General features: G+C 44.5%; 1 protein-coding gene across 3 annotated transcripts in view; it reads right to left on the bottom strand.

Moving 5' to 3' along the window:
• PIR (pirin) overlaps positions 1 to 27,292 on the bottom strand; it is a 108,824-nt gene that overhangs the window by 9,238 nt on the left and 72,294 nt on the right. For 2 of the 3 annotated variants that reach the window (XM_008696391.2, XM_008696392.2), the window contains exons 7-8: positions 18,361 to 18,405; positions 2,895 to 2,977 (exon numbers count right to left, since the gene is read on the bottom strand). In XM_008696391.2, the coding sequence (XP_008694613.1) occupies positions 2,895 to 2,977; positions 18,361 to 18,405 (128 nt within the window). The remainder of the gene's footprint in view (positions 1 to 2,894; positions 2,978 to 18,360; positions 18,406 to 27,292) is intronic. The other variant, XM_008696393.2, reaches the window with a different exon arrangement.

The raw sequence follows: 27,292 nt of genomic DNA, 5'->3' as shown, positions 1-27,292 counted from the left end.
GCTCCCCAAGAATGGTGGCAGTTAAAGAGTGTCCTGACTCTCAAGTATTGTTGTGGGGGCAGCCAATGAAGAACTGATTGTCTACCTTGACGAACTACAAGTGCATCTGCTTATCCGTGAAGCTCAAGACCTTCTCAATAGGATATCAATATAAATGTGTGTCTACAGGTGACATCGAGCCTTTCACATGAAACAATGGGCTCCTGATCAGGGGGCTATCCTAGTACCCAGAGCACCGACTGTGGGCCAAAGCAGCACAGGGAGCATTAGCCCCTGAAACAGACGCTGTTTCAGGGTGATCAGTACAGTCCAGGATTAAATGGCCAGAGTAGCATGGGGCTGATGCCAATCTCTAAGAACTCTGAAAAAGTTAAGACTATTTTGAAGCCACTGGTGGGAGTATGGGCTTCCTCTAAGAAGTCAAAGGGTCTGGCTTAAAGACTCTGAAATCGGGCAGTAAACCAAGCCCCCTGCAGTTGCTACCTGCCACGGAAGACTTCAGAGTAATGGTCACAGAGGACAATCCACCCTCTGCATGAAGACAGGGGTCCCTGAAGCCGAAAATGTGCTGACCTAAGACAAGTCAAATGCTAAGCTGGAAGCAGGAAAGCTGGGGACAGACGCGATCCGCATCAACCCTTCAGTGCCCCCTCTCCTGCCCCAGAGCACTGGCCACTCTAGAGGAAACCACCCATACTGCTGGTTAACCAGGCAGCCAGGCATGACTGTGGAAGACTCAGAAGTAAGGAGTACTGAAAGGGCAAGAAGGAAGCCAGGGAGTATGCCAAATCCTTCTTCTTGACCACGACTCAGTGCAAATGGGGTTCGGGGGAGCATTAGGAAGTCACATCTTCCTTCTTTAATCCTCAGGCTTATTTCCAAGTGCAGATAACCCTGACCTGGGGCCATGGAGTGAATCAGGATACTTCAGATGCTTTTTCTAGCTCTAGAAACTGTTATGTGCCCTGAACCTTCAGCCCTAAAGTATGAGTCCTCATTAGGTAACACGTATCTGATATGACTGTTAAATTAGGCATTTACATCAGTGAACTTTCTAGTTCCCATTATTGGGCACCCACTAGGCACTAGATCAGGGATTAGCACACCTGCCCTTGTAAAGAGCCAGAGAATAAGTATCTTAGGCTTTGTGGGTCATCCAGTCTCTGCTGCAAACACTCCACTCTACCGTTGTGGTGTGAAAACGTTCACAGACAAACAGAAAGGAACGGGTATGGCTGTGCTCCGACAAAACTTTATTTACAAAGCCAGGTTTGAATTTGGCCTGTTGGGCAGAATTTACTGACCCCTGTGCTAGACCTGGGGTAGACTCCTGACATATGCCATCTCCCATATTCTACCAACCCCTGCACATGGCATCATTACTTCGATTTTGCAGCCAAAGAAACCAAATCTCGGAGAGGTTGAGGAACGTGCCCAAAGTCACACAGCTCGCAAGTGGCGAGGTCAAGCTTCACACCTTCACTATCTCCCTTGTAATCTACAGGGGACGGGACTTTCTGCGATCCGTGGACATAAGCATGACACACCCACCGAAATGCTAATTTTCTAAAATCCTTTTTTTCATAGAAATCTTTCTCGTGCCTTGTAGGCTCTGGCTGCGCTCATACACAGCAATAATGACAGAAGGGCCCACAACAGAGCGGTGCCTCTGGGGCCAGAGAACTGATGTTTTCACCAACTCTTGGCTCTCCCAGCTGCCTCCCACCTTTCTGGCTCCCCTCGGCAACCCTTTCTGGTGGTTCGTTCCAGCTTCCAAGTCCTTCTCATCTGCAGTGTGCCCTCTGCTAGATTATAGGAAGAACGGAGGTGTCAAGTTAAATCAGGTAATGTTACAAACAAACCCGCTATCAGAAGGTTCTGGCCTGCGTGTAGCTTCCAGCCTCTTTCCTGCATGGGATCAGCACAGAGGAAAATGCCCTTTCTGTAGGTCAAAAGTAGCAGTTTCAAACAGTTCAACCTAATAAGAGAGGGCACGGACCCTGAGATCTGTATTTTCTCTGGTGCCCAGGAGGAGCTACTTGCTTCCTAGTTCATGGTGGTGCCGTGGACGACTAAGGCAGCAGTAGGTGAGCTGCCAGAAAAGAGGGCTAGGATGTGGTAATTCTTCAAATCCACTGCATTCTACAACCCCAGGGGCAGGGCGCCACACGGCAGGCAGCCCGCCTCTCCACCAGTCACCTGCACACTGAAGCAGTTTTCATCCCTACTTTGCAAAATTCATCTCGTCAGGAGCTTTTTCATAATTGTCTCTTCAATCTTCTTTATGAAGACACGAAGCCATCAGATTGGCTTAGCAGGCTCACAAGAGAGTGAGAGAATCACCCAAGGAAATGAAAGAGACCCAGGGAAGAAACTTGGCAATCTGGGGATAGAAGCTCCCGAGACTCCTAAAACATCAGAAACTCTATCTAGGAAGCAGGGGTTCAACACAAAAGGGACTACAAAATGCATCATATGCTCCTCTCGGTTCGAAATGGGGCTGACTTGCCAAGGGCTCTCTGTGAGTAAGAACGGAGATCTATATTTATACTCCTAGAGGGCTGATCCATTTTTGCTTAGACTAAAAATAAAATAAATCAAGTGTCTAAAGAAAGAAAATTAAGAGACGAGGAAGACATGTTCCTAGGGCTAAATTTCAAGGGGTAAACCACAGAGACTTCAGATGAGTCCTGAAGATGAGAAATGGGTATAGAGAAAACTTTAAAATAAACCAATAGAAATAAGAGGTTGATGAAAGGGGATGATAAGCTTGTGGCATAGTTTCTTTGCCCAAGGAAGAAAGAAAATGTTCCAGCTGCACTTTTACTTTAGGCATTTACCTGTAAACTAGTAGGAAGTGCAATTTAAGAAAATTAACAATTTTTAATACTTACCTTGTTTTCCACCTGGACACTGTCACCTTCCCCCAGCACTGCTGTGTGATGTGGCTCTATTTTTTGTTGTGCATCATCGGGCCCTACAAAAAAGATGACCCATGAGATAGAATGTTCTTTACAGTACATTTATCACACGGTTACAAACGTGGTTAACTACATAGCACCGTAATATTCATTTCAACCTCAGACATAAGAGACTTAGGAATCTCCTTAAATCTCTTGGTTGATTATATTTGAAAGTATTAAAGTCTGAAACTGCCTGGTTCCCGATGTAGAAAAAAAAAAAAGGGGAGGTGAATCCTGCATCGTGCTTCCACTTATACTTTCGATGGCAGACTAACAGTTCAATTAATAAGCAAAGTCTTCAGCATTACATGCTAATAAGAATGCTTGCTTGGGCAAATTATACACACCTCATAAGAATGAAGCATACTTAGGAAAATTAGTAAATGCCATCATTAATTCCTGTCAACAAGTATTTCTGGAGCATCCACAAATGCCTAGTATTATGAGAAAATCCAAAGAAGAGCAAAGCAGATTCCTTTTATTTTTTTTTTAAAGGAGGATCCACGCCCAACGTGGGGCTCGAACTCATGACCATGAAGAGCAAGAGTCGCAAGCTCTAACGACTAAGCCAGCCAGGTGCCGCTCAGATTCCTTTTATACAAATAACTCAAATCTCACTGGGAGGAGCTAAATATATTTTCATAAAAGAATCAGAGTAATTCCCTTGAAAAATAAGTGAGTGGGATAGCTACTGAACTATGAACAAGGCTCTGTGCTAAATGCTGTGTGTGTTGGGGGGGTGTCTTCAGGATGGCTGCGTTTCTACCCCTTCTATAATGAGACTGACAGATGAAATACAAATGAAATTGTGTCTTAATGCAACAATAATGAGCAAAGTTCAACGAGAGAATGGGGCTGTAGGGGCTAATTCAGGTCTAGGGGCCCTAAGGATTTGTTGTGGAGGAGTTGACTTGCACAGAGCTCTGCAGGATTCCAGAGACCTACACCAGGTAAAGCTAGGAGAAAGGGCATTCTAGAGAAGACAACAGCCTGTGCAAAGGTAAGGTGCTGGGAACGTGCGAGGCGTCTCTAGGGGAAGGGTGACCCTTCTACCACTACTGTGACGTTCCTCTGGGAAGAATGATGGAAATGTAAACTGGCTTCAGATCAAGAAAAAATTTGGAAGCCATGCTTATCCATATAAAGTGGGGGGCCTCTGAGGAGAGAGTGGGGTGTGAAATGGTCAGATCTATGTCTTGGAGACACAACTCTGGGAGCAGAGCGTAGAATAGACCAGAGCGGGGAAGAGTGAAGATAGGATGACCTGTTAGGGGTTTGTTGTCACAGTCTCAGTAAAAATGAATTACAGTCCGGGGGCACCTGGCTGGCTCAGTCGGTTAAGCGGCTGACTTGGGCTCAGGTCCAGATCTCAGGGTCCTGGGATTGAGCCCGTGTTGGGGGTCCACGCTCAGTGGGGAGTCTGCCTGTCCCTTTCCCTCACCCTCTCAGACCTCTGCCCCTGCCCCCTCTCATGCGTGCACGTACTCTCTCTCGAATGGATAAATAAGATCTTTAAAAAAGAAAAAAGAAAATGAATCACAGTCTGAACTGAGTGGGATAGATTTTAGAGGTGGGGTTAAGAAGGAATCTAAAGGACTTGGCCACAGTGGGAGGGAGGAGCCTAATAGACTCCACACTAGGAACAGAATAATATAGGGATGTGAGGAGGACAGTAGTGGTTCTGCACGAGGGCAGGGAATGGAGAAGCCACGGTGGGCTGGAACAGCCGCAGGAGGCTAGAGACAGGAGGTGGGATTGGGGCTGGTTCTTTCCGTCGGGTAAAAAACCAAGACAAGTAAATGGACAACAGAGAGAAGATTCCAAGTAGGGAGAGAAGCCCACAGAACCGTCTAAGAGGGATACACCTTCATGACATTTGGTGATATAAATATGGGCATCCCCCTGACATCTTAAAGTTAGAGCTGAATAATCAATTAGGGGGTGCTTATTTAAATTAAAAAAAATAGCTTGAGGAATTATTATATAAACAGAAACTATATTTGTGAATGTTGTGAATACTGGAGTCCAAACATAGTGATTTCTTTTTCTAGAGAAATTCTCCCTTTTCCCTCCACTTTGGAGATAAGCTGTGTGAAGCAACCAGGCTCATTTCGATGCTGGCAAATATGAAATAGGACCCTAATCGAGCGGAGTTCTTAGCCTGGAGTCAGTGCAATCACCAGATGGCAGATAAATCGCACCTTTCTTTTCACGGACACCTAGCGGAGATGTGGCCTTTCCTTCGGTCATGAATGTAGCCAACAAGCACTGTAGTATTAGCTGGGCCGACGACTCCGTCTCCAGTAGAAATCACAGATATCTTCCCTTCACATTACAGTGCTGTGGCCACCTCAAAACACACTTCCTGTGAACCACTACTGAGAATGTAGAGACGCTGCACGACGCTGTTCTTTCAAATGCCATCAAAGCAGCACACCTGTAACTGTACCGTAAACTTCTCCTTTTAACGTTTTAATGACTTCATTGAATTAAAAAACAACAACAACAAAATACTGTTCAGAGATGGGAGTCTTGGCAAATGACAAAAGGGTCCATGGCACAAAAGATTAAGAACCTCTGTCCCAGAAGCAGGGGTGTGCTAGTCAATGTTTAAAACTGGCTTTCTGGGACACCTGGGTTCCTCAGTCAGTTAAGCACCTGCCTTCGGCTCAGGTCATGATTCCAGGGTCCTGGGACCAAGTCCCCCAAGCAAGGACCCTGCTTCTCCTCTGCCTCCTTCTCCCCCTGCTTGCACTCACTCCCTCTCTCTGACAAATAAATAAATCTAAAAAAAATAAAAAATAAAACTGGCTTTCAGAGAGGAGCGGCAGAATGAACCCGATTTGTAGTGCGTGCTCATTTCCGCGGCGTAAAGGTTCCCACTGTGGCCAGTTTCAAGCTCGCGATGTGAAGTGCGAGGTCAGGGAAGAGGTGCATGATTGGCCCCCCTCGAGCTAGCGACAGCCGGCCCAGCACACCACTAAAGGTCCCTTCTTTATTGAAGATTTAGGTCAACAGATGCCATGGAAGTGAATGACAGACCTCCACGGACTTTCTACTCATGCGTGGATTTGGCAGTAAAACAGAGCTCTGGGAATCTAAGAATAATCTCATTTAGAACCGGGCAATATCTTTGTGAGATGAAGAAGCATTTTATTAAGTGTGCTTTACTGAGATTCCCCGGGGGCGGTGGACCATGTCTTGTATCTTCAACTCATTCATATACAACACCCATATACGTTACCCATAAGGTCTACTCCTGCCTGGCCCCTCATTTCATGATGTAGGACGTTCACCGTACATAAACCCCAACAACTTATACAGCCCCTCCCCTGTCTTTATGGAGTGAGCTGGCAAGAGACAACTCTCGAACAATGCAGAATCGGGATTCCTCTGCACCTCCTCTCAGGGGAGCTTGCTTGACTGCGGTGTTCATGGGTCTGTGAGCAAACCTGAATTTAGAAGCTAAGAGTTCGGGAGAGAGGAGTTAAGATGGCGGAGGAGTAGGGGACCCCTTTTTCAGCCGGTCCCCCGAGTCGAGCTGGATAGGTACCAGACCAGCCTAAACAACCACGGAACCAGCCTGAGACGCAGGAAGATGCATCTGGATCTCTGCAAATGAACATCTCCAGGGCTGAGTATTGAGGTACGAAGCGGGGAGCCATGAAACCGTGCACAGATATCGGAAGATAAACGGAAGGGGGAGGGAGCCGCCGTGTTCGGGCGCCAGGAGGCGGTAGCCACTTGCACGGGAGAGCGGGCGGGGCTCACGGTCGGCACCCGCAAAACAGCAGACTGAGACCGTGAGCCGGGTGCGCGCGCCACCAGGCATCTCGCGGAACCCCGGAATCCCGGTGCGCTCACGGGATCCAGACTGAGACCGGGAGATCCGGGAGCAGGCGCGGGGCGGCCGGTGGCTGGCGGCGTTAGAAACACAAAGGACAGAGACATGCCAGCCCTGGAAGTGAGGGCTGGGACGCCGGGTGTGGGGCGCACATCCCGGGACGCTGCAGGGTTGAGCAGCACCAACAGAAACAGAGTTAAAGTGGCCAGAACATTAGTAGAGAACGGGCCGCAATCCCTCTGTTCCGTGACAGAGGCTGAGATTCGGCCGCTGCTGCTCTGACCCTCAGAAGAGGCACAGCAAACCGCCAGGGAAAGCCGCCAGAGAACAAAAGCCTGGAAACACCGGCTCAGGGAGTGCCCATCCCCATCCCCCCTCGCAGGGGACACGGAGACTCTACCCAAACAGGGCTGCCTGAGTATCGGCGCGGCAGGCCCCTCCCCCAGAACACAGAAGGCAGGCTGAAAAATCAAGAAGCCCACAACCCGAGGCGCCTGGGTGGCGCAGTCATTGAGCGCCTGCCTTCAGCTTAGGGCGTGATCCCGGCGTTCCGGAAAGGAGTCCCTCATCGGGCTCCTCCGCTGGGAGCCTGCTTCTTCCTCTCCCACTCCCCTGCTTCTGTTCCCTCTCTCGCTGGTTGGCTGCCACATAAATAAATAAATAAAATCTTTAAAGAAGAAGCCCACATCCCTAAGATCCCTATAAAACAAGGGGCACGGCCTGGGACCCAGTCAATAATTTGGGCTCTGGAAACCCCGCAACCTCTCTTCATCAGAATGACAAGAAGGAGAAGCCCCCCCCAGCAAAGAAAAGACAGTGATTCTGTGGCCTCTGCCACAGAAATAATGGATATGGATGTAACCAAATTATCAGAAATGGAATTCAGAGTAACGATGGTCAAAATGATGAGTAGAATTGAAAAAACTATTAACGAAAAGGTTACTGAGAATATAGAATCCCTAAGGACAGAAATGAGAGCGAATCTGACAGAAATTAAAAATTCTATGAGCCAAATGCAGGCAAAACTAGAGGCTCTGACGGCCAGGGTCGCAGAAGCAGAGGAACGGGTTAGTGAATTGGAGGATGGGTTAATAGAGGAAAAAATGAAAATAGAAGATGGTCTTAAAAAAATCCACGCCCACGAATGTAGGTTACGGGAGATTACTGACTCAATGAAACGATCCAATGTTAGAATCATCGGCATCCCCGAGGGGGTGGAGAAAAACAGAGGTCTAGAAGAGATATTTGAACAAATTGTAGCTGAAAACTTCCCTAATCTAGCAAGGGAAACAAACATTCGTGTCCAAGAGGCAGAGAGGACCCCTCCCAAGCTCAACCACGACAAACCTACGCCACGTCACGTCATAGTGCAATTCGCAAATATTAGATGCAAGGATACAGTATTGAAAGCGGCCAGGGCAAAGAAATTTCTCACGTACCAAGGCAAAAGCATCAGAATTACGTCAGACCTGTCTACACAGACCTGGAATGAGAGAAAGGGTTGGGGGAGCATATTTAAAGCTCTTTCAGAGAAAAACATGCAGCCAAGGATCCTTTATCCAGCAAGGCTGTCATTCAGAATTGATGGAGAAATAAAGACATTTCAGAATCGCCAGTCACTAACCAATTTTGTAACCACGAAACCAGCCCTACAGGAGATATTACGGGGGGTTCTATAAAAGTAAAAAGGCCCCAAGAGTGATACAGAACAGAAAGTCACAGCCAATACAAACAAAGACTTTACTGGCAACATGGCAACATTAAAATCATATCTCTCAGTAATCAGTCTTAATGTAAATGGTTTGAACCATCCCATAAAACGCCACAGGGTTGCAGATTGGATAAAAAGAAATGACCCATCCATTTGCTGTCTACAAGAGACTCATTTCGAACCCAAAGATGCATTCAGACTGAGAGTAAGGGGATGGAGTACCATCTTTCACGCAAATGGACCTCAAAAGAAAGCTGGGGTAGCAATTCTCATATCAGATAAATTGGATTTTAAACTACAGACTATAGTTAGAGATGCAGAAGGGCACTATATTATTCTTAAGGGAAGTATTCAACAAGTGGATATGACAATTATAAATATATATGCCCCCAACAGGGGAGCAGCAAGATACACAAGCCAACTCTTAACCAGAATAAAGAGACATATAAATAAAAATACATTAATAGTAGGGGACCTCAACACTCCACTCTCAGAAATAGACAGAACACCCTGGCAAAAACTAAGCAAAGAATCAAAGGCTTTGAATGCCATACTCGACGAGTTGGACCTCATAGATATATATAGAACACTACACCCCAGAACCAAAGAATACTCATTCTATTCTAATGCCCATGGAACATTCTCAAGAATAGACCATGTTCTGGGACACAAAACAGGTCTCAACCGATACCAAAAGATTGAAATTATCCCCTGCATATTCTCAGACCACAACGCTCTGAAATTGGAACTCAACCACAAGGAAAAATTTGGAAGAAACTCAAACACTTGGAGACTAAGAACCATCCTGCTCAGGAATGACTCGATAAACCAGGAAATCAAAAATCAAATTAAACAATTTATGGAGACCAATGAGAATGAAAATACAACAGTCCAAAACCTATGGGATACTGCAAAGGCAGTCCTAAGGGGGAAATACATAGCCATCCAAGCCTCACTCAAAAGAATAGAAAAATCTAAAATGCAGTTTTTATATTCTCACCTCAAGAAGCTGGAACAGCAACAGAGGGACAGGCCTAATCCACGCACGAGGAAGCAGTTGACCAAAATTAGAGCTGAAATCAATCAAGCAGAAACCAGAAGTACAGTAGAGCAGATCAACAGGACTAGAAGCTGGTTCTTTGAGAGAATCAATAAAATTGACAGACCACTGGCAAGACTTATCCAAAAGAAAAGAGAAAGGACCCAGATTATTAAAATTATGAATGAAAAAGGAGAGGTCACGACGAACACCATTGAAATTGGAAGGATTATTAGAAATTTTTATCAACAGCTATATGCCAATAAACTAAGCAATCTGGAAGAGATGGAATCCTTCCTGGAAACCTATAAACTACCAAGATTGAAACCGGAAGAAATTGATTCCTTAAACAGGCCAATTAATTATGAAGAAATTGAGTCAGTGATAAACAACCTTCCAAATAACAAAACTCCAGGCCCGGACGGTTTTCCTGGGGAATTCTACCAAACATTCAAAGAAGAAATAATACCTATTCTCCTAAAGCTATTTCAAAAAATAGAAACAGAAGGAAAGCTACCAAACTCATTCTATGAGGCCAATATTACCTTGATCCCCAAACCAGGCAAAGACCCCCTCAAAAAGGAGAATTACAGACCGATTTCCCTAATGAATATGGACGCCAAAATCCTCAACAAGATACTTGCTAATAGAATCCAACAGTACATTAAAAGGATTATCCATCACGATCAAGTGGGATTCATACCTGGGATGCAAGCGTGGTTCAATATTCGCAAATCAATCAGCGTGATACATCATATCAACAAGAAAAGACTCAGGAACCATATGATCCTCTCAATCGATGCCGAAAAAGCATTTGACAAAATACAGCATCCTTTCCTGATTAAAACCCTTCAGAGTGTAGGAATAGAAGGTACATTTCTCAATCTCATAAAAGCCATCTATGAAAAGCCTACTGCAAATATTATTCTCAATGGGGAAAAGCTGGAAGCCTTTCCCTTAAGATCAGGAACTCGACAAGGATGCCCACTCTCGCCACTATTATTCAACATAGTACTAGAAGTCCTTGCAACAGCAATCAGACGACAAAAAGGGATCAAAGGTATTCAAATTGGCAAAGAAGAAGTCAAAATGTCTCTCTTTGCAGATGACATGATACTCTATATGGAAAACCCAAAAGAAGCCACTCCCAAACTATTAGAAGTTATAGAGCAATTCAGTAACGTGGCGGGATACAAAATCAATGCTCAGAAATCAGTTGCATTTCTATACACGAATAACGAGACCGAAGAAAGAGAAATTAGGGAATCCATCCCATTTACAATAGCACCAAAAACCATACGTTACCTTGGAATTAACTTAACCAGAGACGTAAAGGACCTATATTCTAGAAACTATAAATCACTCTTGAAAGACATTGAGGAAGACATAAAAAGATGGAAAGATATTCCATGCTCATGGATTGGAAGAATTAACATAGTTAAAATGTCCATGCTACCCAGAGCAATCTACACTTTCAATGCTATCCCGATCAAAATACCGAGGACATTTTTCAAAGAACTGGAACAAATAGTCCTTAAATTTGTATGGAAACAGAAAAGGCCCCGAATCTCCAAGGAACTGTTGAAAAGGAAAAACAAAGCTGGGGGCATCACAATGCCGGATTTCGAGCTGTACTACAAAGCTGTGATCACAAAGACAGCATGGTACTGGCACAAAAACAGACACATAGACCAATGGAACAGAATAGAGAGCCCAGAAATGGACCCTCGGCTCTTTGGGCAACTAATATTTGATAAAGCAGGAAAAAACATCCGGTGGGAAAAAGACAGTCTCTTCAATAAATGGTGCTGGGAAAATTGGACAGCTACATGCAAAAGAATGAAACTTGACCACTCTCTCACACCATACACAAAAATAAACTCCAAATGGATGAAAGACCTCGATGTGAGACAGGAATCCATCAAAATTCTAGAGGAGAACATAGGCAGCAACCTCTACGACATCGGCCAAAGCAACCTTTTTCATGACACATCCCCAAAGGCAAGAGAAACAAAAGATAAAATGAATTTATGGGACTTCATCAAGATTAAAAGTTTCTGCACAGCCAAGGAAACAGTCAGAAAAACTAAGAGGCAGCCCACGGAATGGGAGAATATATTTGCAAATGACACTACAGATAAAGGACTGGTATCCAAGATCTACAAAGAACTTCTCAAACTCAATACACGAGAAACAAATAAACAAATCAAAAAATGGGCAGAAGATATGAACAGACACTTTTCCAATGAAGACATACAAATGGCTAACAGACACATGAAAAAATGTTCAAAATCATTAGCCATCAAGGAAATTCAAATCAAAACCACACTGAGATACCACCTTACGCCAGTTAGAATGGCAAAAATAGACAAGGCAAGAAACAACAATTGTTGGAGAGGATGTGGAGAAAGGGGATCCCTCCTACATTGTTGGTGGGAATGCAAGTTGGTACAGCCACTCTGGAAAACAGTGTGGAGGTCCCTTAAAAAGTTAAAAATTGAGCTACCCTATGATCCAGCCATTGCACTACTGGGTATTTACCCCAAAGATACAGACGTAGTGAAGAGAAGGGCCATATGCACCCCAATGTTCATAGCAGCAATGTCCACAATAGCTAGATCGTGGAAGGAGCCGAGATGCCCTTCAACAGATGACTGGATTAAGAAGTTGTGGTCCATATATACAATGGAATATTACTCAGCTATCAGAAAGAACGAGTTCTCAACATTTGCTACAACATGGACGGCACTGGAGGAGATAATGCTAAGTGAAATAAGTCAAGCAGAGAAAGACAACTATCATATGATTTCTCTCATCTATGGAACATAAGAACTAGGATGATCGGTAGGGGAAGAAAGGGATAAAGAAAGGGGGGGTAATCAGAAGGGGGAATGAAACATGAGAGACTATGGACTATGAGAAACAAACTGAGGACTTCAGAGGGGAGGGGGGTGGGGGAATGGGATAGACCGGTGATGGGTAGTAAGGAGGGCACGTATTGCATGGTGCACTGGGTGTTATACACAACTAATGAATCATCGAGCCTTACATCGGAAACCGGGGATGTACTGTATGGTGACTAACATAATATAATAAAAAATCATTAAAAAAAAAAAAAAAAGAAGCTAAGAGTTCGGGTTTTCGTAAGAACGCCAGCCTCACTTTACACAGAGCGCAACTTCTGCCCACTCTCTTTGCCGCTGGAATCACAATGCTGATTCCCAAGAGGCCATGTGAAATGCTCCAGTTTAAGGTAGCCCTTTGTTACAGATGCTGGAGTCAGGTTTCCAGGTCATTCTAAGGGTACCTTTAGCTTCTGTATTGTTTTATGAAATGTTTAAAACAGGATCCCTGAAAACAAAGACTGCTTCTATCTTCTTATCATTTCTATGCTAGTTCACCCACCTGGTTATCTCCTGAACCTAAAATTAGTCTCAAAGAAAATATACTTTATTGTTTTTGACTACTTTCAATTACAAGCAGAGCCAAATCAGATAATAAATAGTTTCCATTGAGAAGCTTCGCCAAGAATGTTAAAACTAATAGTGTAGTTAAGAAGATGTAACTGAAAACAATTGAACTGCAAATATTTTGGTTTGCCTAAACAGTCCGGAAAGGGCAAAATACTTGAAAACATATTTTCAAGTTAGTGCTGCAGTTTCAGTGTGTGATTAATTGCTGGGCAATGCTTCCCCATATGCCAGATTTCCTTTCTCTTCTAAGAACTGCTGTCCCAGTGACTGGCCATTCCACCCATGCTGGCACTTCCACCAAAGTTTGATTTAATCAATTTTGTATGTACAGCCCAAGCCCTCTTATCTGATGCAATCAGGATCATTAATTGAAAAAGACAATCATGGGGGCGCCTGGGTGGCACAGCGGTTGGGCGTCTGCCTTCGGCTCAGGGCGTGATCCCGGCATTAAGGGATCGAGCCCCACATCAGGCTCCTCTGCTATGAGCCTGCTTCTTCCTCTCCCACTCCCCCTGCTTGTGTTCCCTCTCTCGCTGGCTGTCTCTATCTCTGTCGAATAAATAAATAAAATCTTAAAAAAAAAAAAGAAAAAGACAATCAGCTGCCTCCAACATTTGAAATTAAAGCGTAAATGTGCATACATTCGCCAATTTTTAGAAACACAGTCAAGGTGGGTCAGCTGATTGGATTGAACCCCGTCTTTCGAAAGCACACCTATAATGACTATAACCACTGAAATCCTTCTAAAGTATTAGTTGCCCCCACTCTTTTTCTGTCCTCTTTCCCATACTAATTCAAAAGCTCTTCTTCAGCAATTTACTTTTAAAAAGTATTTGACTTAGTTCTTCTAAAAATACCAACTTTTTTTTTTAAAGATTTATTTATTTATTTGAGAGACAGCAGGAATGGGGGGGAAGCTGCAGAGGGAGAGGGAGAAGCAGGCTCCCTGCTGAGCAGGGAGCTCGAAGCAGGGCTCGAACTGGGGCTGGATCCCAGGACCCCAGGATCATGACCTGAGCTGAAGGCAGACACTTCACTGACTGAGCCACCCAGGCACCCCTAAAAATACAAACTCCTTTTCTCTTTACTTCATTAATTTACAAATTAATTAAATTGCATAATTGCAATTATTGATGTAACTGGCATAACAGATTTGAGAACAATCACAACTGCCTTCAAGTCCACTTCAATTCGGCTGGAGGGAGCAGCGATGGGCAGGTAGACCAGGGCTGCTGATCGTCCTGGGTGTTCAAAGCACCTCACGCAAGGTATTCCCCATGGAAGGAGCACACCGCTCAGTCCAGCTCATTCTAGGTAAGTGGAGGTCAATTGGGAGGGCTTCCAGTGTTTCTCCACCTTTATTGAGATCCAGGGGCGGTGTCAAACTTAATACCACCCAGAACCAGAAGCAAAGGGCTTAGCACACACTAAGCATGAATAATTACTTCTTTCAGTAAGTCTGAAACATTTTACTACCCACGTAAGCCAGTTCGGTGTCATTTCAATAACCACAAATATTTTTAGATTTCTAAATATATTTTCTCAGCCCAAACAGTATACCTGATACTGGTCTGAGCTGATAAAGTGCCCCACGCTGCAGGGATACAGGATATAAACTCCTCTACACTTCGATCTCTGTGTTAATGTGTAATGTCATTTTCATCTCAGTTGCAGGGAAGGGGTTCAGCACCAGTATACTTGGAATCTATTGGCTTCCTGACCGTGCGGTTTTTAGTTTCTTTTGAATTTTTTTTTTATCATATACCGCATAGATTTCAGCTGAGGACTGGTCAAAGGACTCGATGCCTCAGTAAAAGAGGACTGTCAAAGATCTCACTCCGGGAATCTGTCACGTTGAATGCTCCATCTGTCCTTACTCAAAACCTACCAATGTCCGTCTTTGAAGAACTACCTGCATCAATTAATATTTTTTGAGTCCTCCTAAATCTCCATTTTATGGAATCTCCCCAATTATTTTCTCAACCCAAATGGCAGTCGATTTATTCCAGCTCAATGCACATTTATAGCATCTATTACAACAGAATGGAGGTGCATGACATTTTGGAAAAGACAATTACTTGCTTATTGGTTCCTGCCATCTGTGGTTTGCTGGTGCCATCCTCGTTTTAAAAGCAAGATAAAACTGAGGCAGTAAAGTCGGAAGGCGTTTTCTAGATTCTCTCTTATAGATTTGCTTTGTCTTTTTTCCTCTGGCTATTTGCTTGCCCTTTTGTTTTTCTCATTAACATCTCTATGGGGGGGTAGGAGAAAGGGAAGAGATAAAATTCAAATGAGATCATTTGGCCAGTCACTCATTGGCTAAAGCAGAGTCCCAAGAGGCCAGCTGCGCGAGCTGGATTTGCTCCACCGTCCAGTTTACCCCGGACAGATGCAAGTTCGCTCCAACGCTACAGACTGTGACCCCATTTCCTGCCAGATGTTTCGCGCTTGTGGCCCAGGTCATGAGAGGTGACCAGGCCAGTGAATAGAAATGTCTCCGGAAACTCCTGCCTTCTCAAGAAAAACAAGGGGACATATAGGTCATTCTTACCCCTCCAATTATTGAGCTTTTCACTTGTTAAATTCTGGAACTAAAGGTCTGTTAGGAAACAGGGCTGTAACTACTGATTAAAACAGGTTTTGAGGGGGGCGCCTGAGTGGCTCAGTCGGTTAAGCCTTAAGCCGCAGCTTCAGGAGGGAGCCCCACGTGGGGCTCCCTGCTCAGCGGGGAGTCGGCTTCTCCTTCTGCCCCTCCCCATGCTCCTGCGCGCAGGAGCTCTCTCTCTCTCTCAGATAAATTAAAAAAAAAAAAAACAGGTTTTGAAGGGAGGGGGATGTGGGGGGGGATGGGCAAAATGGGAATCGTAATAGTGTATGGTGATGGTGGGGAGCTCCAGGTGTGCTGAGCACAGCATCACCTAGACTTGTTGAATCACTATGTTGTACACCTGAAACTAATGTAATGTTGCGAGTCAACTAATTAAACTTCAATTAAAAAAACAGGTTTGGAAGATTATTTGTTCATTTTTCTCCCCTTCATCCTCCACACCACCATTTAAACCAAAATCAAACATGAGCTTTTTTGTAGCGTCCATAAGCTAAGAAAGGTTTCTACATTTTTAAACAGTTGAAAAATATCAAAAGAATAGCATTTCATGACACATGCAAAATATATGCAATTCACCTTTCAGTGGCCATAAAGTTTTATTCCAAGAGCCACCCCAACTGTTTACGTCTTAGTGTGGCTGCTTTTGCGCTGGAACGGCAGCAAAGAGTCGTTGCAACTCAAACTGTACAGTCCACAGACATGAAAATATTTATTATCTGGCCCTTTATAACAAGTTTGCTGCCCCTGCCTTTTCTCATTCTACACATTTCTGGTATCCTTAGCACCTTGGAATTCACATGCTCTATTACTTTCCATTTGTGCAGATTATTTGGTTTCTCCTGAAATCCTAAGTCAACGATGCGACCTCCATAAAAACAGCTTTTACTCTCCATGCGTATCAAGTACGTTGTGATATTCACGATTTTCCAAGATCTTAAAACAAATGATGCTTCATCTCTTTCAGATGGTTAATATAGTTTGTGATACTTCTACTAATAGTTTTCACCTTTCTTCAAACGCTACAAGAAGTGAATTTTGCTTCTGACCCATAATTGAAATGCTCTTCAGCGAGAGAGGAATGAAGGACATTTTTACTGTATAAAATCAAAATACATGGCTTTGTATCACCACTATTTTCCGGAAGAGTAATTTGAGGCAATTGAACTCCTCTTTCAGAGATTCTAAAGAATGGTTTCAGTGGCTCTGCGTGTCGCCTTCAAGTCCGGCGCAGATGTTCTCAATAAGCCAGAGGTCGGGGCTGTATTACCCCAGGAGGTGGCCACGTTAGGGCCCCAGGAAGATAGTCGTTGCCGAGGAGGCTAGCCTGCAGGAGGGGGGTGGAGGCCACCCAACCCCAGAGGGTCTCAGAAATGACAGGCCTGACCTGACCCCCTCCAAATCCACACCACACATCACTGTCTTGAGGGAATGGGAAGGGGAGAGGGGAGGCTTATTTTCGGCTTTCCCAGCAGCAGAGTGTGAGATGCGTATTTCAGTGCAAGGAATTCATCCGAAGGAGGACGCGAGAAACAACAGTCCAGGAACCGAGAGAGTTAGGTAAGGGAGAGAGGACAAAGACTGTGTTATCGAGCGCGTGCCCGGTGTGGGTGGCTGGGACATGAGGCCGCGGGGAAACGCTGGGAAACGGCCTCACGCACAGCCCTGGGTTAGCCCACCTGAGGGGTGAGGCAGCTCCTGGGAATGTCAATTGGCCCGCACGTCCCTCCCGTCCGGCGCGGGGCAGAGCAGCCCTCCCCGTTTCCGAGAAGCTTCAGGCCGCCAGACGCAGATCCCACTGACGCGCTGGAAGTTGGCCAGTGGGCACCGCGCCGCGAAGGCCTCAGGGGTGCGGGGCGGGCGCCTAGAGCATCTGCTACAGCAGTGTGCCGTCGGGCCCCGGGGAGGCTTGCCTGACGCCCGGGCTGCTCCGGGAGGACAGGGGGGGTGGGTCGGTGCGGCCGGAGCCAGCCTACCCTGCGCGCTCCACGCGGCTGCGGCGGCCGGCTCCTCTGCCGCCGGCCTGGCTACAAGGTGTGGACGGGACATACAAGCGCGATGCTGGGGCTGCTCTGTCGTCATTGTACAAAGACGACGGGGTGCGGCGCGGGAGATGGGAGTGGGCAGTCCGCGGTTCTGGTGCCCGGTCCACCAAGGCATAAGCCTGGCAAGTGAAAGAACTTTCTTGAGACTTTACTTTCCTCATCTATAAAATGACAGTTGGTTGGGTCTTGAATATCCCTCCTAGACTAGACTCAACAAGACACACATAGGCAAGCCTTAAAATAAGAGAAAACCAACTTTGAGATTTCTCAGCGGCTCCTGGGACTGCAAATTCACCTGCGTCCACCTCCCAAGAGATAGATTCCTGATCCCTTCAGCCCGTTAGAGCTCCATCCCTTTATCAGCACAGAGGTCGCCAATCTCCTGACAAGGTGTCAACCCACGTGATCATGGCTGGCCCTTACATCCACACACGAGCCACAGTAAAATGGCGACTGTCGTGCCTGCTGTTCAGATTCTCCTCCCTCACCGAACATGCTGGAAGCTGAGAGGTGCCCTATCCTGGGTACACCAGGATGTACTAGGATGTAGAGAGGGCTGGTGCTGGATAGAAGGGTGACATAGTATTCGATTACATAAGACGTTTCATCTCGCTTTCCCTCCCCTTCAGTAGTATAAATGACAGTGCAATTGAACCCAAAGCAACATCGTCATCACTTACCAATATACACATTTCCAGAGATGGTATAAATGAAGCTTGTCCATCCTGAAAAAGGACCAGCAATGTTAAAAGGTTAGTGTCCATAATGCCAAAAGGAACAAAGATATAATATATTCAAATCTTTATGAAATATATCTAACAGATATGAAAGATAAATTGAGATGAAATGCTTTATTTTCTTAGATACATATTTAAAATTGTAACTTCTGTGAGCTGTTAAAAACCCACACTCCCACATGCGTACAGGCATAGACACGCATACACACGTACCCCTAAACCGAAATGATTTGCCCCACTATGTTTTAGAGCCACCTGGCTATACAGCTATATGCCAACAGCTGTATTAATAAACTGTTTCCTCCAGTTTTAACATCATGCTTATAACTGCAACACCCCCAATCTGGCTTATCTTCAGTTCATTGTGCCTCCGGGTAGTTTTAAGCGTGAAGAAAATTTTAGAAACACACTTTACTTAGTTGTACTTTAGTCTCAAGTGAACTCACTCCTTTTCATGTACCCTAAAATAGAGGATGAGTTCCAGGGATTTAGGGATGCGTAATCTCTGGGGTGTGCACTTCCTGGAACTGCATACACAATTTTTCAAGTGTGTACGCTTTTCTGTGAGGAGGGTACATAGCATTCAGCAGACTCCTACTGTGACCCATGGGGCCAAGAGCTCAGAACCACAGACAACCTGCCACTTGCTCTCCCAATGCCAGCCAGCACTGGGTTGCCATGGGTATTCGTACTCACGGCCCAGAAGGGATGCTGCAGGGCCCCTGGAAGACCTGAATCCAGAAATGGCAAGCTCAAACCAGACGCAGGACATCACTTGTGTGCCTTCAGTGGAAAAGAAGATGTGGGACGGTAGAGTTCAAGGTGGAAGGACAGGGCCCAGACTGGAGTCTGAGAGTCAACATGGTGACAGAGTGAACAAAACAAAGGCAGGTGTGGAAAGATCATGGAGGACAACATATACGCTAGGGATGCAGGTGTGAGGACAGGTGTTAAAACACACGACAGGCACCAAAGAGAAGGTATAACTGATAATACTCGACATCAACCGAGTCAGGTTAAGAAAATCCAACGAAGGGACCCCTGGGTGGCTCAGTCATTAAGCGTCTGCCTTCGGCTCAGGGCGTGATCCCGGCGTTATGGGATCGAGCCCCACATCAGGCTCCTCCACTGGGAGCCTGCTTCTTCCTCTCCCACTCCCCCTGCTTGTGTTCCCTCTCTCGCTGTGTCTCTGTCAAATAAATAAAATCTTAAAAAAAAAAAAAAAGAAAGAAAAAGAGGATCCAACGGATGGCATAACAAGCCAAGACACGTGGGCGGATGCCAGAGGAGGTCTTTTCACCCTCCCGCTTCCCAGTGTTTCCTGAGATTTTACCAGACGCAGTTTAAGGCCTCTGAACAACACTCACTTCTGTACATGTGCTGCGGGTGGAGACACTGGGATGAAGACGGCCCAGCTGGGGTGTACGAGTTGTGCAATTTGGCGGAGGGAGGTTCGTGACGCCGAAAGCCCAGGCCAACACTGCACAGCCCAGTTCCACGTGTCTTATCTAGGTGGGCCGGCTCTACTAACACACTGCTCTCTTCTCATGGATGCTTAGCCTGATGCATAACCAAACTCTGCAACAAAGCCCCTTTCCTCGTTGCTTTAAAAAAAAAATCCATCACTGAACATTGTTTAAATTGATGTTTCAAAGTGCACATGTCTTTGCTGCGTTTTTCTGATTATAAAAAAAACCTCATACACATAAATATTTTAAGACTTGGAAGTGTATAATCTCTAAACTGAAAATCTTTCTGCAATCTTCATTCTTGGCCTGACATAAATATTGCTAGTGATTTGATATTTACGCTTTCAGTTTCTTTTTGGTTTTGGTGCTATATATCATTTGCTTAAAAACCAGAACAAACTCAATGTTCTACTCTGAATACCTTTCCATGTCAAAACAGAGAAATAACTCATTCTCGGGAAAGACTGCAAAGCATTCCGCTGTAAGGACACGTCATAATTTACGTAACCAAGCCCCTCTTCGTGCTTGAAAGGTACTAAAAAATTAATGGCTTCTGAGTTTGAGAACACCTCAAAGCTCTCAATTGCTCAACTGGGTTTTTTGGGGGGATTACTTTGCTTGTTCTCATCTCCTTTCTTCTCCGCCCTCTTTGCTTCATTCCCACTTACCCTCCAAACAGAAAACTAGTCCACACGTAATTGCCATGGCCTGTTTTCTGTTTTACCTTTATACATGATCCAGAAGGATCAAACATTTGCTCAAAGTCATGGCCAAGTCAATGTGGTAAGTGCATTCACCTATTTTTACCCCTTGCAGAAGTCTTCTATTAGCATACAGAGCCCATCTCCACCAGTAGTAACAAAATTCATGTTACTGGTTGGAAGGCACACAGCATTAGAGGGAATGGAGTCAAAACGGGGGGAAATGGCCTTTTTTCCTTCTTTTTAACATGTTGTCCAAGTGCACTTGCTTCTGTTAAACCTGAAAGAGGACTTCCAGCTACCTACATTTTGTCCTCAAATTTTCTAATGGATTTCGTTCTTTCCAGCTAGTCTCTTGGCTCAGGCAAAAGACCCTGAGGGCAAAGCACCCCTTGATGGGACCTGAAAATAGCCCCTCAAGCACTAAGGACCACCCTGAGCCAGCAGGACCCCTCCGATGATGGATTCCAAGACCCTGATTGATTTGACCTTCACTGCCCACCTGCATGTACCCAACCCACCTGTGTCCCACACTCTCCTTCCGTAAAGCTGGATGTCTTTTCAGCACTTTGGAGACAATCTTTGAGATACTAGTTTGCAGTATTCTCGGTGTTGGAATAAATAAATTCCTTTCTTGTTTCACCACTACTTGTTTCTCTGCCTTCTTCCAGCTACAGGGAAACAAGAGCCCAACTGTGTCAACGCTTCCTATATGTGTAAGAACCAGCACATTTTATTAGAATTCCTTCTCTGCGAAGAGCAGGATCACATCAGCAAAGTGCTCTCCGGTGAGACTTCTGGGTCCTTCTCATCCTTCCCTCCTCCCTCCCCCCAACTTCCTGTCCTGCACCAGGAATTAATACCATCGGTCACGCCCTTGACCTTTCTTCTGCCAACATCGTCTCCAAGCTACGAGGACTGGCTCCCGGCAGCTGGGAAGCTCTTCCCCTCCCTCGGGCCATGACGGAGCAAGTAAGTTGGGACGGAGGTCTCATTTCACCTCTGGCCCCGTAGGACAGTTTAATCAGCACCACATGTAAGTCAGACCTCCTTTAGTCAAACATTAAAAATGTAAAACTTTTAAATATGAAAATCGTGTTCTGTGGCTTCTGCTCTCATTTCCAGGGAGGTTCCCAATTCTTGCCAGTGTCCCTAGTGAGAGCTTTTCCTGGCCTACGTTCCTTGCTTTAACCCAGTTCACTCTCCTCTTGCCTCAGCTGGAGAGTTCATTATTTCAATGAACTTTATAGCTACTCCCTATACATGTGATGTGGGAAACAGAGGCACAAGAAAAAAAATGTCCTTATTACCTACAGCCAGCTGACAAGTCCTTGAAACAAGCAGAGGGACACTCCTCGAGGAAGTCAGCTGCCTTAATGTTAATGCTTTGCTAAGGGCAAAAGGCAATCTTAGCCCGACCCCCAGGATCCTGTAAGCCTACTTTAACATATAGAAATTCCTTTGGAAACTTCCTTCATATCTACTCCCCCCCGCCCGCCCCGCACCAAGATACATGCTGAATCATGAACTGTTGAATAAAGCCAATTTGATCTTCAGATTTACTCAGTTCAATTTTTGTTAAGCAGTATATATTTCCTAAAAACAAGGATATTTTCCTACATAAATGTAGCGTATTTATAAAAATTATGAAACTGACACAATACCAATGGGAAAAAAATGCAGATATCCAAATCGTGCCAAATGTCTCATTAATGCCTGTCACGGCAAAGAAAAACAAAAAACAAAAAACCAACCAACCAACCACACAAACAAACCCCCAAACAGAAGCCTAGGCCAGGCTCTAATCCTGGGTCACAGGCTGAGTTTAGTCCCCACATTGAATCTCCCTCCACCGGCAACAATACTTCCTCAGCGTTTTTCATTAAGAGCACAGACCAGTTATTTTGTAGAATGTCCCTCAGTTGGGGTTTGTCTGCTGTTTCGTCATCATTAGACCAAATTGTTTCATCCCTCAACTTTTTTTAAAAGACTTTATTTATTTGTCAGAGAGAGAGCACGAGCAGGGGGAGCGGCAGGCAGAGGGAGAAGCGGGCTCCCCGCTGAGCAGAGAGCCCGATGCGGGGCTCGATCCCAGGACCCTGAGATCATGAACTGAGCCAAAGGCAGAGGCTCAACCAGCTGAGCCACCCAGGCGTCCCTCATCCCTCAACTTTAGAGAAGAGTTTATTTTCAAGGCTTTAATTGTTTAAATTCAGAAGAGCACAAAGGAGGAAATAATGAATATACGTGTTGCTGTATTTCCTATCTTTCTTTTCTTTTACAGATAAAATCTTATAGGTGAGAGAAATATCCCGATTGCCTTCAATCCTTTAATACCCACGCTAAGGGAACCTTTCACTTAGAACCCTTCAATGGCTCCCTGTTCTCCCCAACAAGACTCCCAGCCCTTGCAGACAGACTCTTCTCAGTCCGGTCCTACGCTTCTCCGGTACTGTCGCCCCTCTGCTCGTCCTACCTCCTCGGTTCATTCTAACCCAGCAAAGCCCTCTGGAGAAAGGAGGAAGCAGAAGGCAGCAGCCAACCTTACAGGGACCTTGTGGTACTATGGAAAACAAAGCAACTAAGTAACTATAAACCAGCAACGAAATCTAACGCACACAATCACGGGCAGAAAATGCAGGTTTAAAAATCAGCAAAAGGCCCTCAGGGGGATCTAGGACCAGACTGTTAAGCCTGTCTGAGGCAGTTTCCTAGTTTGTAAAAGAAGGAAATAATATGTACGACACGGCTGTTGTGCTGTTCAAGTGACACTGTGTGCCTGGTCTACACACATACACACACCTGTATACTATACACAGATCTACATACATGTGCTCGATGTTGTCACCGTATCTACACAAGGCCCTCAGTAGGCATTTCACAAATGCCAGTTCCCCAGTCCTGTCCCTTCCTTCTCTTTCCACTTTCCTCCGACTTTATACAGTGGCTGCTATTCGTGCTTCTGGTAAGCTGTGACCCAGAGGAGGGTCCTTGTCACAGAGATGGGCCCATGGTCCCCAGAGGACCACCCTCAACTCCAAGCCCACTGGTCTCCTGGAGCACAGTACACACTGAGCAAAGCTCAACAATGCCATTTCCCAAAGTGTAGAGAATGGATCCCTGCTGCCCTCATCAAGAACCCTTGGCACTTAGGATACTGTTTGGGTCCCAACAACCACTGCGGTCTAGAATTGGTAGCATAAGGTGGGCTTTCTGATCATACGGCAGCTGACAGCTCCCTAGATCTAAAGCTCACCAAGCACAGGCATTTAACCCCCATCTTATAAGTAAACGCAAACGACAAGAGAGGTATCAACTTCACAGCTCTGCCAAGGACACAGGAAAAGAGGTAGGTTATTACATGACCTTGTAGGAATTCTAGCAAAAGAGAAGAAAAGAATGCCCATTTTACCAAATGTGGTGAGTGACATCCGTGATAAAATGCCCAGTGATATTGCACAGAATGGTACCAACATAAAGACACTTGAGATGACTGGTTTTCCAGAATAAAATATAGTCAGAATGTGTTTTATATACTCAAGAAAGATCATACTACAGTCTATGTTTATAAGCCACAGGCATATACCATTAAGAGTGATATCTAAAGATCCTATATTTTAACAAGAAGAATTGCAACCAACACGAAAACACACCTCCCCTGTGGTTTGGTCCACCACTGAGAATCCTGAACATTCACTGCACCAGAGGCTAACAGAAAAACTAAGAAATGAATAGAATTTAACATTTTGAACAAGAAGTGTATGAGCAACACAAGCTCTCTGGAACGAAGACAGTCTTCTGTGTGCCCAGTATGGACCCTAACCCTCCGCACAACAAGCTCTGCTGGTTACTTTCTTGCTAATAGAACAGCAAGAAATACATGCACTAGAATCCCCTGGAAGTTTTCCCACCACTGAGATATAGTAATGTGATCACTGTTTAACCAAAATAAGACGTGTTACTATTATTTCTTAGCTTTATTTGGACAGACTTTTTTCTCATCTTTAAATATACAATGCTCACAATTGGTGTTCAATTGCTCAGAAAAATTCAGAAAATAATTCAAATATGTAGTGATGATCATAAAATGATACTTAGAGCTGTAACACAGAAATGATTTTAGGCATTTGAATTTAGATTAAGGCCAAGACAATTAGGAACCAAAATATTTAGAACTTTAAGGATTAAATAAAGGTTCAGAAAGCAGTAGAAACCTGAAATAAGCAGAGAATGCCATAAATGCCCTGACATTATCAAAAGGCATATTTTGGCACCTGTTTTTAAGAGAAAAAAAACTTTTATGGGGGGGAGGGGCAGAGGGCAAGGGAGAAAAAGAATCTTAAGCAGGCTCCATGCCCCCCACGGAGCTTGATCTCATGACCCTGAGATCATAACCTGAGCCTAAATCAAGAGTCCGAGGCTTAACTGACTGAGCCACCCAGGCTCCCCAAGAGAAAAAAGATTTTTAAGTAGGACCTGAAACTATGAAAACAAAAAAAAACAAAAACAAGACACCCCTGTCAAAGCTGAAATGTGTTTAAATTCTTAGAATGGTTTCTTACTTTACATTGACTATCAATTTAATCTGTTCTCTCCTAAAAATGATATATTCGAAAAACACTGTACACTCTTCAAACTGGGGAGATGCGTTTAAAAATTTTCAAAAATTGTTATTTTTTTAACCTATCTGCAAGGTCTTGGATTTATTTACCAAATGCCCAAGGTACTACTGATAGGGTGGGTAATGGTGAATAAAGCTCCACTCATTTGTCTGGACGTCAGTAAAGAGTCCCAGCAAAAGTCCAATTGTGTCAGTTAGAATCTCACCTGCAACACGCCCTAGCTAGTTGACCTTGAGTACGTTCAAGTCAAGTAAGTAACAACTTCTTTGTACCTCAGTTTTCTCATCTGAAAAATGGAATAATCACAGTCCTTACCTCACAGACTTAGGACTGCGGCAGTTAATACAGGGGGAGCTCTTAGAGCAGTTTCTGGCAAACAACAGGCACTTCATAAATGTTAGCTAAAAGAATTATTACTACTACAGGATGATTCAGTGAAGTGTGAGCTCCCAAAAATGTTCATGATATTCCCTATCATGAATTTTTGCTATTTTTTTTCTCTTTTCCAAAACCACATTTTTAAAGAATGCAATTACATCTCACTACATATGAAAATCAATTCCAGGTGTAGATATATCAATACAAAGGCAAAATAACAAAGCATCTATAATAGAACATTTTCATGATCTTGAGCTGGGAGAGTTTATTAAAGAAGCTACAGAAAGCACTCACTAGCCTTCTAAGGAACACACCGATACATTTAAGGAATTTTTATTTATTAACATATAGAAAAATATACTAGTATATAGAAGAGTGAAAAACAAGGCAAAACGGAGAAGATATTTGCATCACAAATAAATGACAATGACAAGCATTCAGAATATATAAAGATCCTCTGAAACCAATAATACATTATATGTTACTTGAATTTAAATAAAAATAAATATTAAAAAGAGAATAAAAGAGCCCCTACAAATCAGTATGAAGAAGATAGACAAGCCACCCAAAGGAAAGCGATATGAAGCTTCTCACTGGATAATTTTATGCTCAGGCTCAGGCTCGTGTTCATCGCTGCTCTGAAGACGTACTGACATCCACAACCGCTACGAGTGTATCGTAAGGGTGAGGGGCTAAGGATGAGGGGAATGGTAACTGAAGACTCTAATGTGCTACTGGTAAGAAGAGAGCTTGGCAAAAACTGGCCATGAATTAAATCGTGTATTCTGTGTAGTGAACAAAAGCAGCCTTTCTTCTCTCTGAAAACACCTGAAAATCTAAAATTCCGCATGAATCATTCATGTTTGGAGCATCCTCCCTTAAAAAGTAGATAATGACTATGAAGAGACAGTTAGCAAGAACTCTGAAGAGAATTCATCATGGCCCCCTTCCATTTCCAAAAACAAAAAAAAAAAAAAGAAAAGAAAGAAAGAAATCACAAGAGAAAAAGAATCACTACGTCATTTTTGAGTCACTGACCATATGGAAAAGTGTACAGCACTGTGACTCAAGATCGTAAGCTTGGCAAGTTTGCTCTAAAACACCCACTACCTCAGAGTCATGCCCTGTGTGCTCTTCTCCTCTCTGAGCATGGGCTGCACCTGGCGGCCTGGTTCTAACCAGCAGAACTGGCAAAAGTAATGGAATGTCACTTCTGATATCGGGTGACATAGAGACTCTGGCTTCCATTTGCTCACTCTTTCTTCCTCTCTCACTTGTAGGATCTGATAAAGCCAGAGGCCATGTTGTGAGCTGTCCTACGGAGAGGCCCATGTGGCACGGAACAGCGGACCGTAGCCAACAACCTGAGCAACTGAGGGCTGTCACCGACCACATGGGTGTGGGCTTGGAAGCACATCCTTCCCAGTCGAGTCCTGGGATTGCTGCAACCCCGCCGACACTTCCATCGCAGCCTTGTAAGAGTCCCTGAGCCAGAGACCACAGCTGAAGTGTGAGATAACAACTGTTATCTTAAGCCACTACATTTGGGAGTAATTTGTTACACAGCAACATAGATAACACAGGAATATTTATTTAAACATATCCTAATGGGATTTACTAAGTAGCTACTGTATGCACAGCATTAAAATCTACTTCAAAAAAAAAAAAGGTTTACTTATTTATTTTAGAGCAAGAGCGGGGGGGG

This window comes from Ursus maritimus, assembly GCF_017311325.1.
Source record: "Ursus maritimus isolate PB19 chromosome X unlocalized genomic scaffold, ASM1731132v1 scaffold_X1, whole genome shotgun sequence".
NCBI classification, from domain to species: Eukaryota; Metazoa; Chordata; class Mammalia; order Carnivora; family Ursidae; genus Ursus; species Ursus maritimus.
The sequence above is the reverse complement of the archived record's forward strand: the minus strand, read 5'-3'. Positions and strand labels throughout refer to the sequence as shown.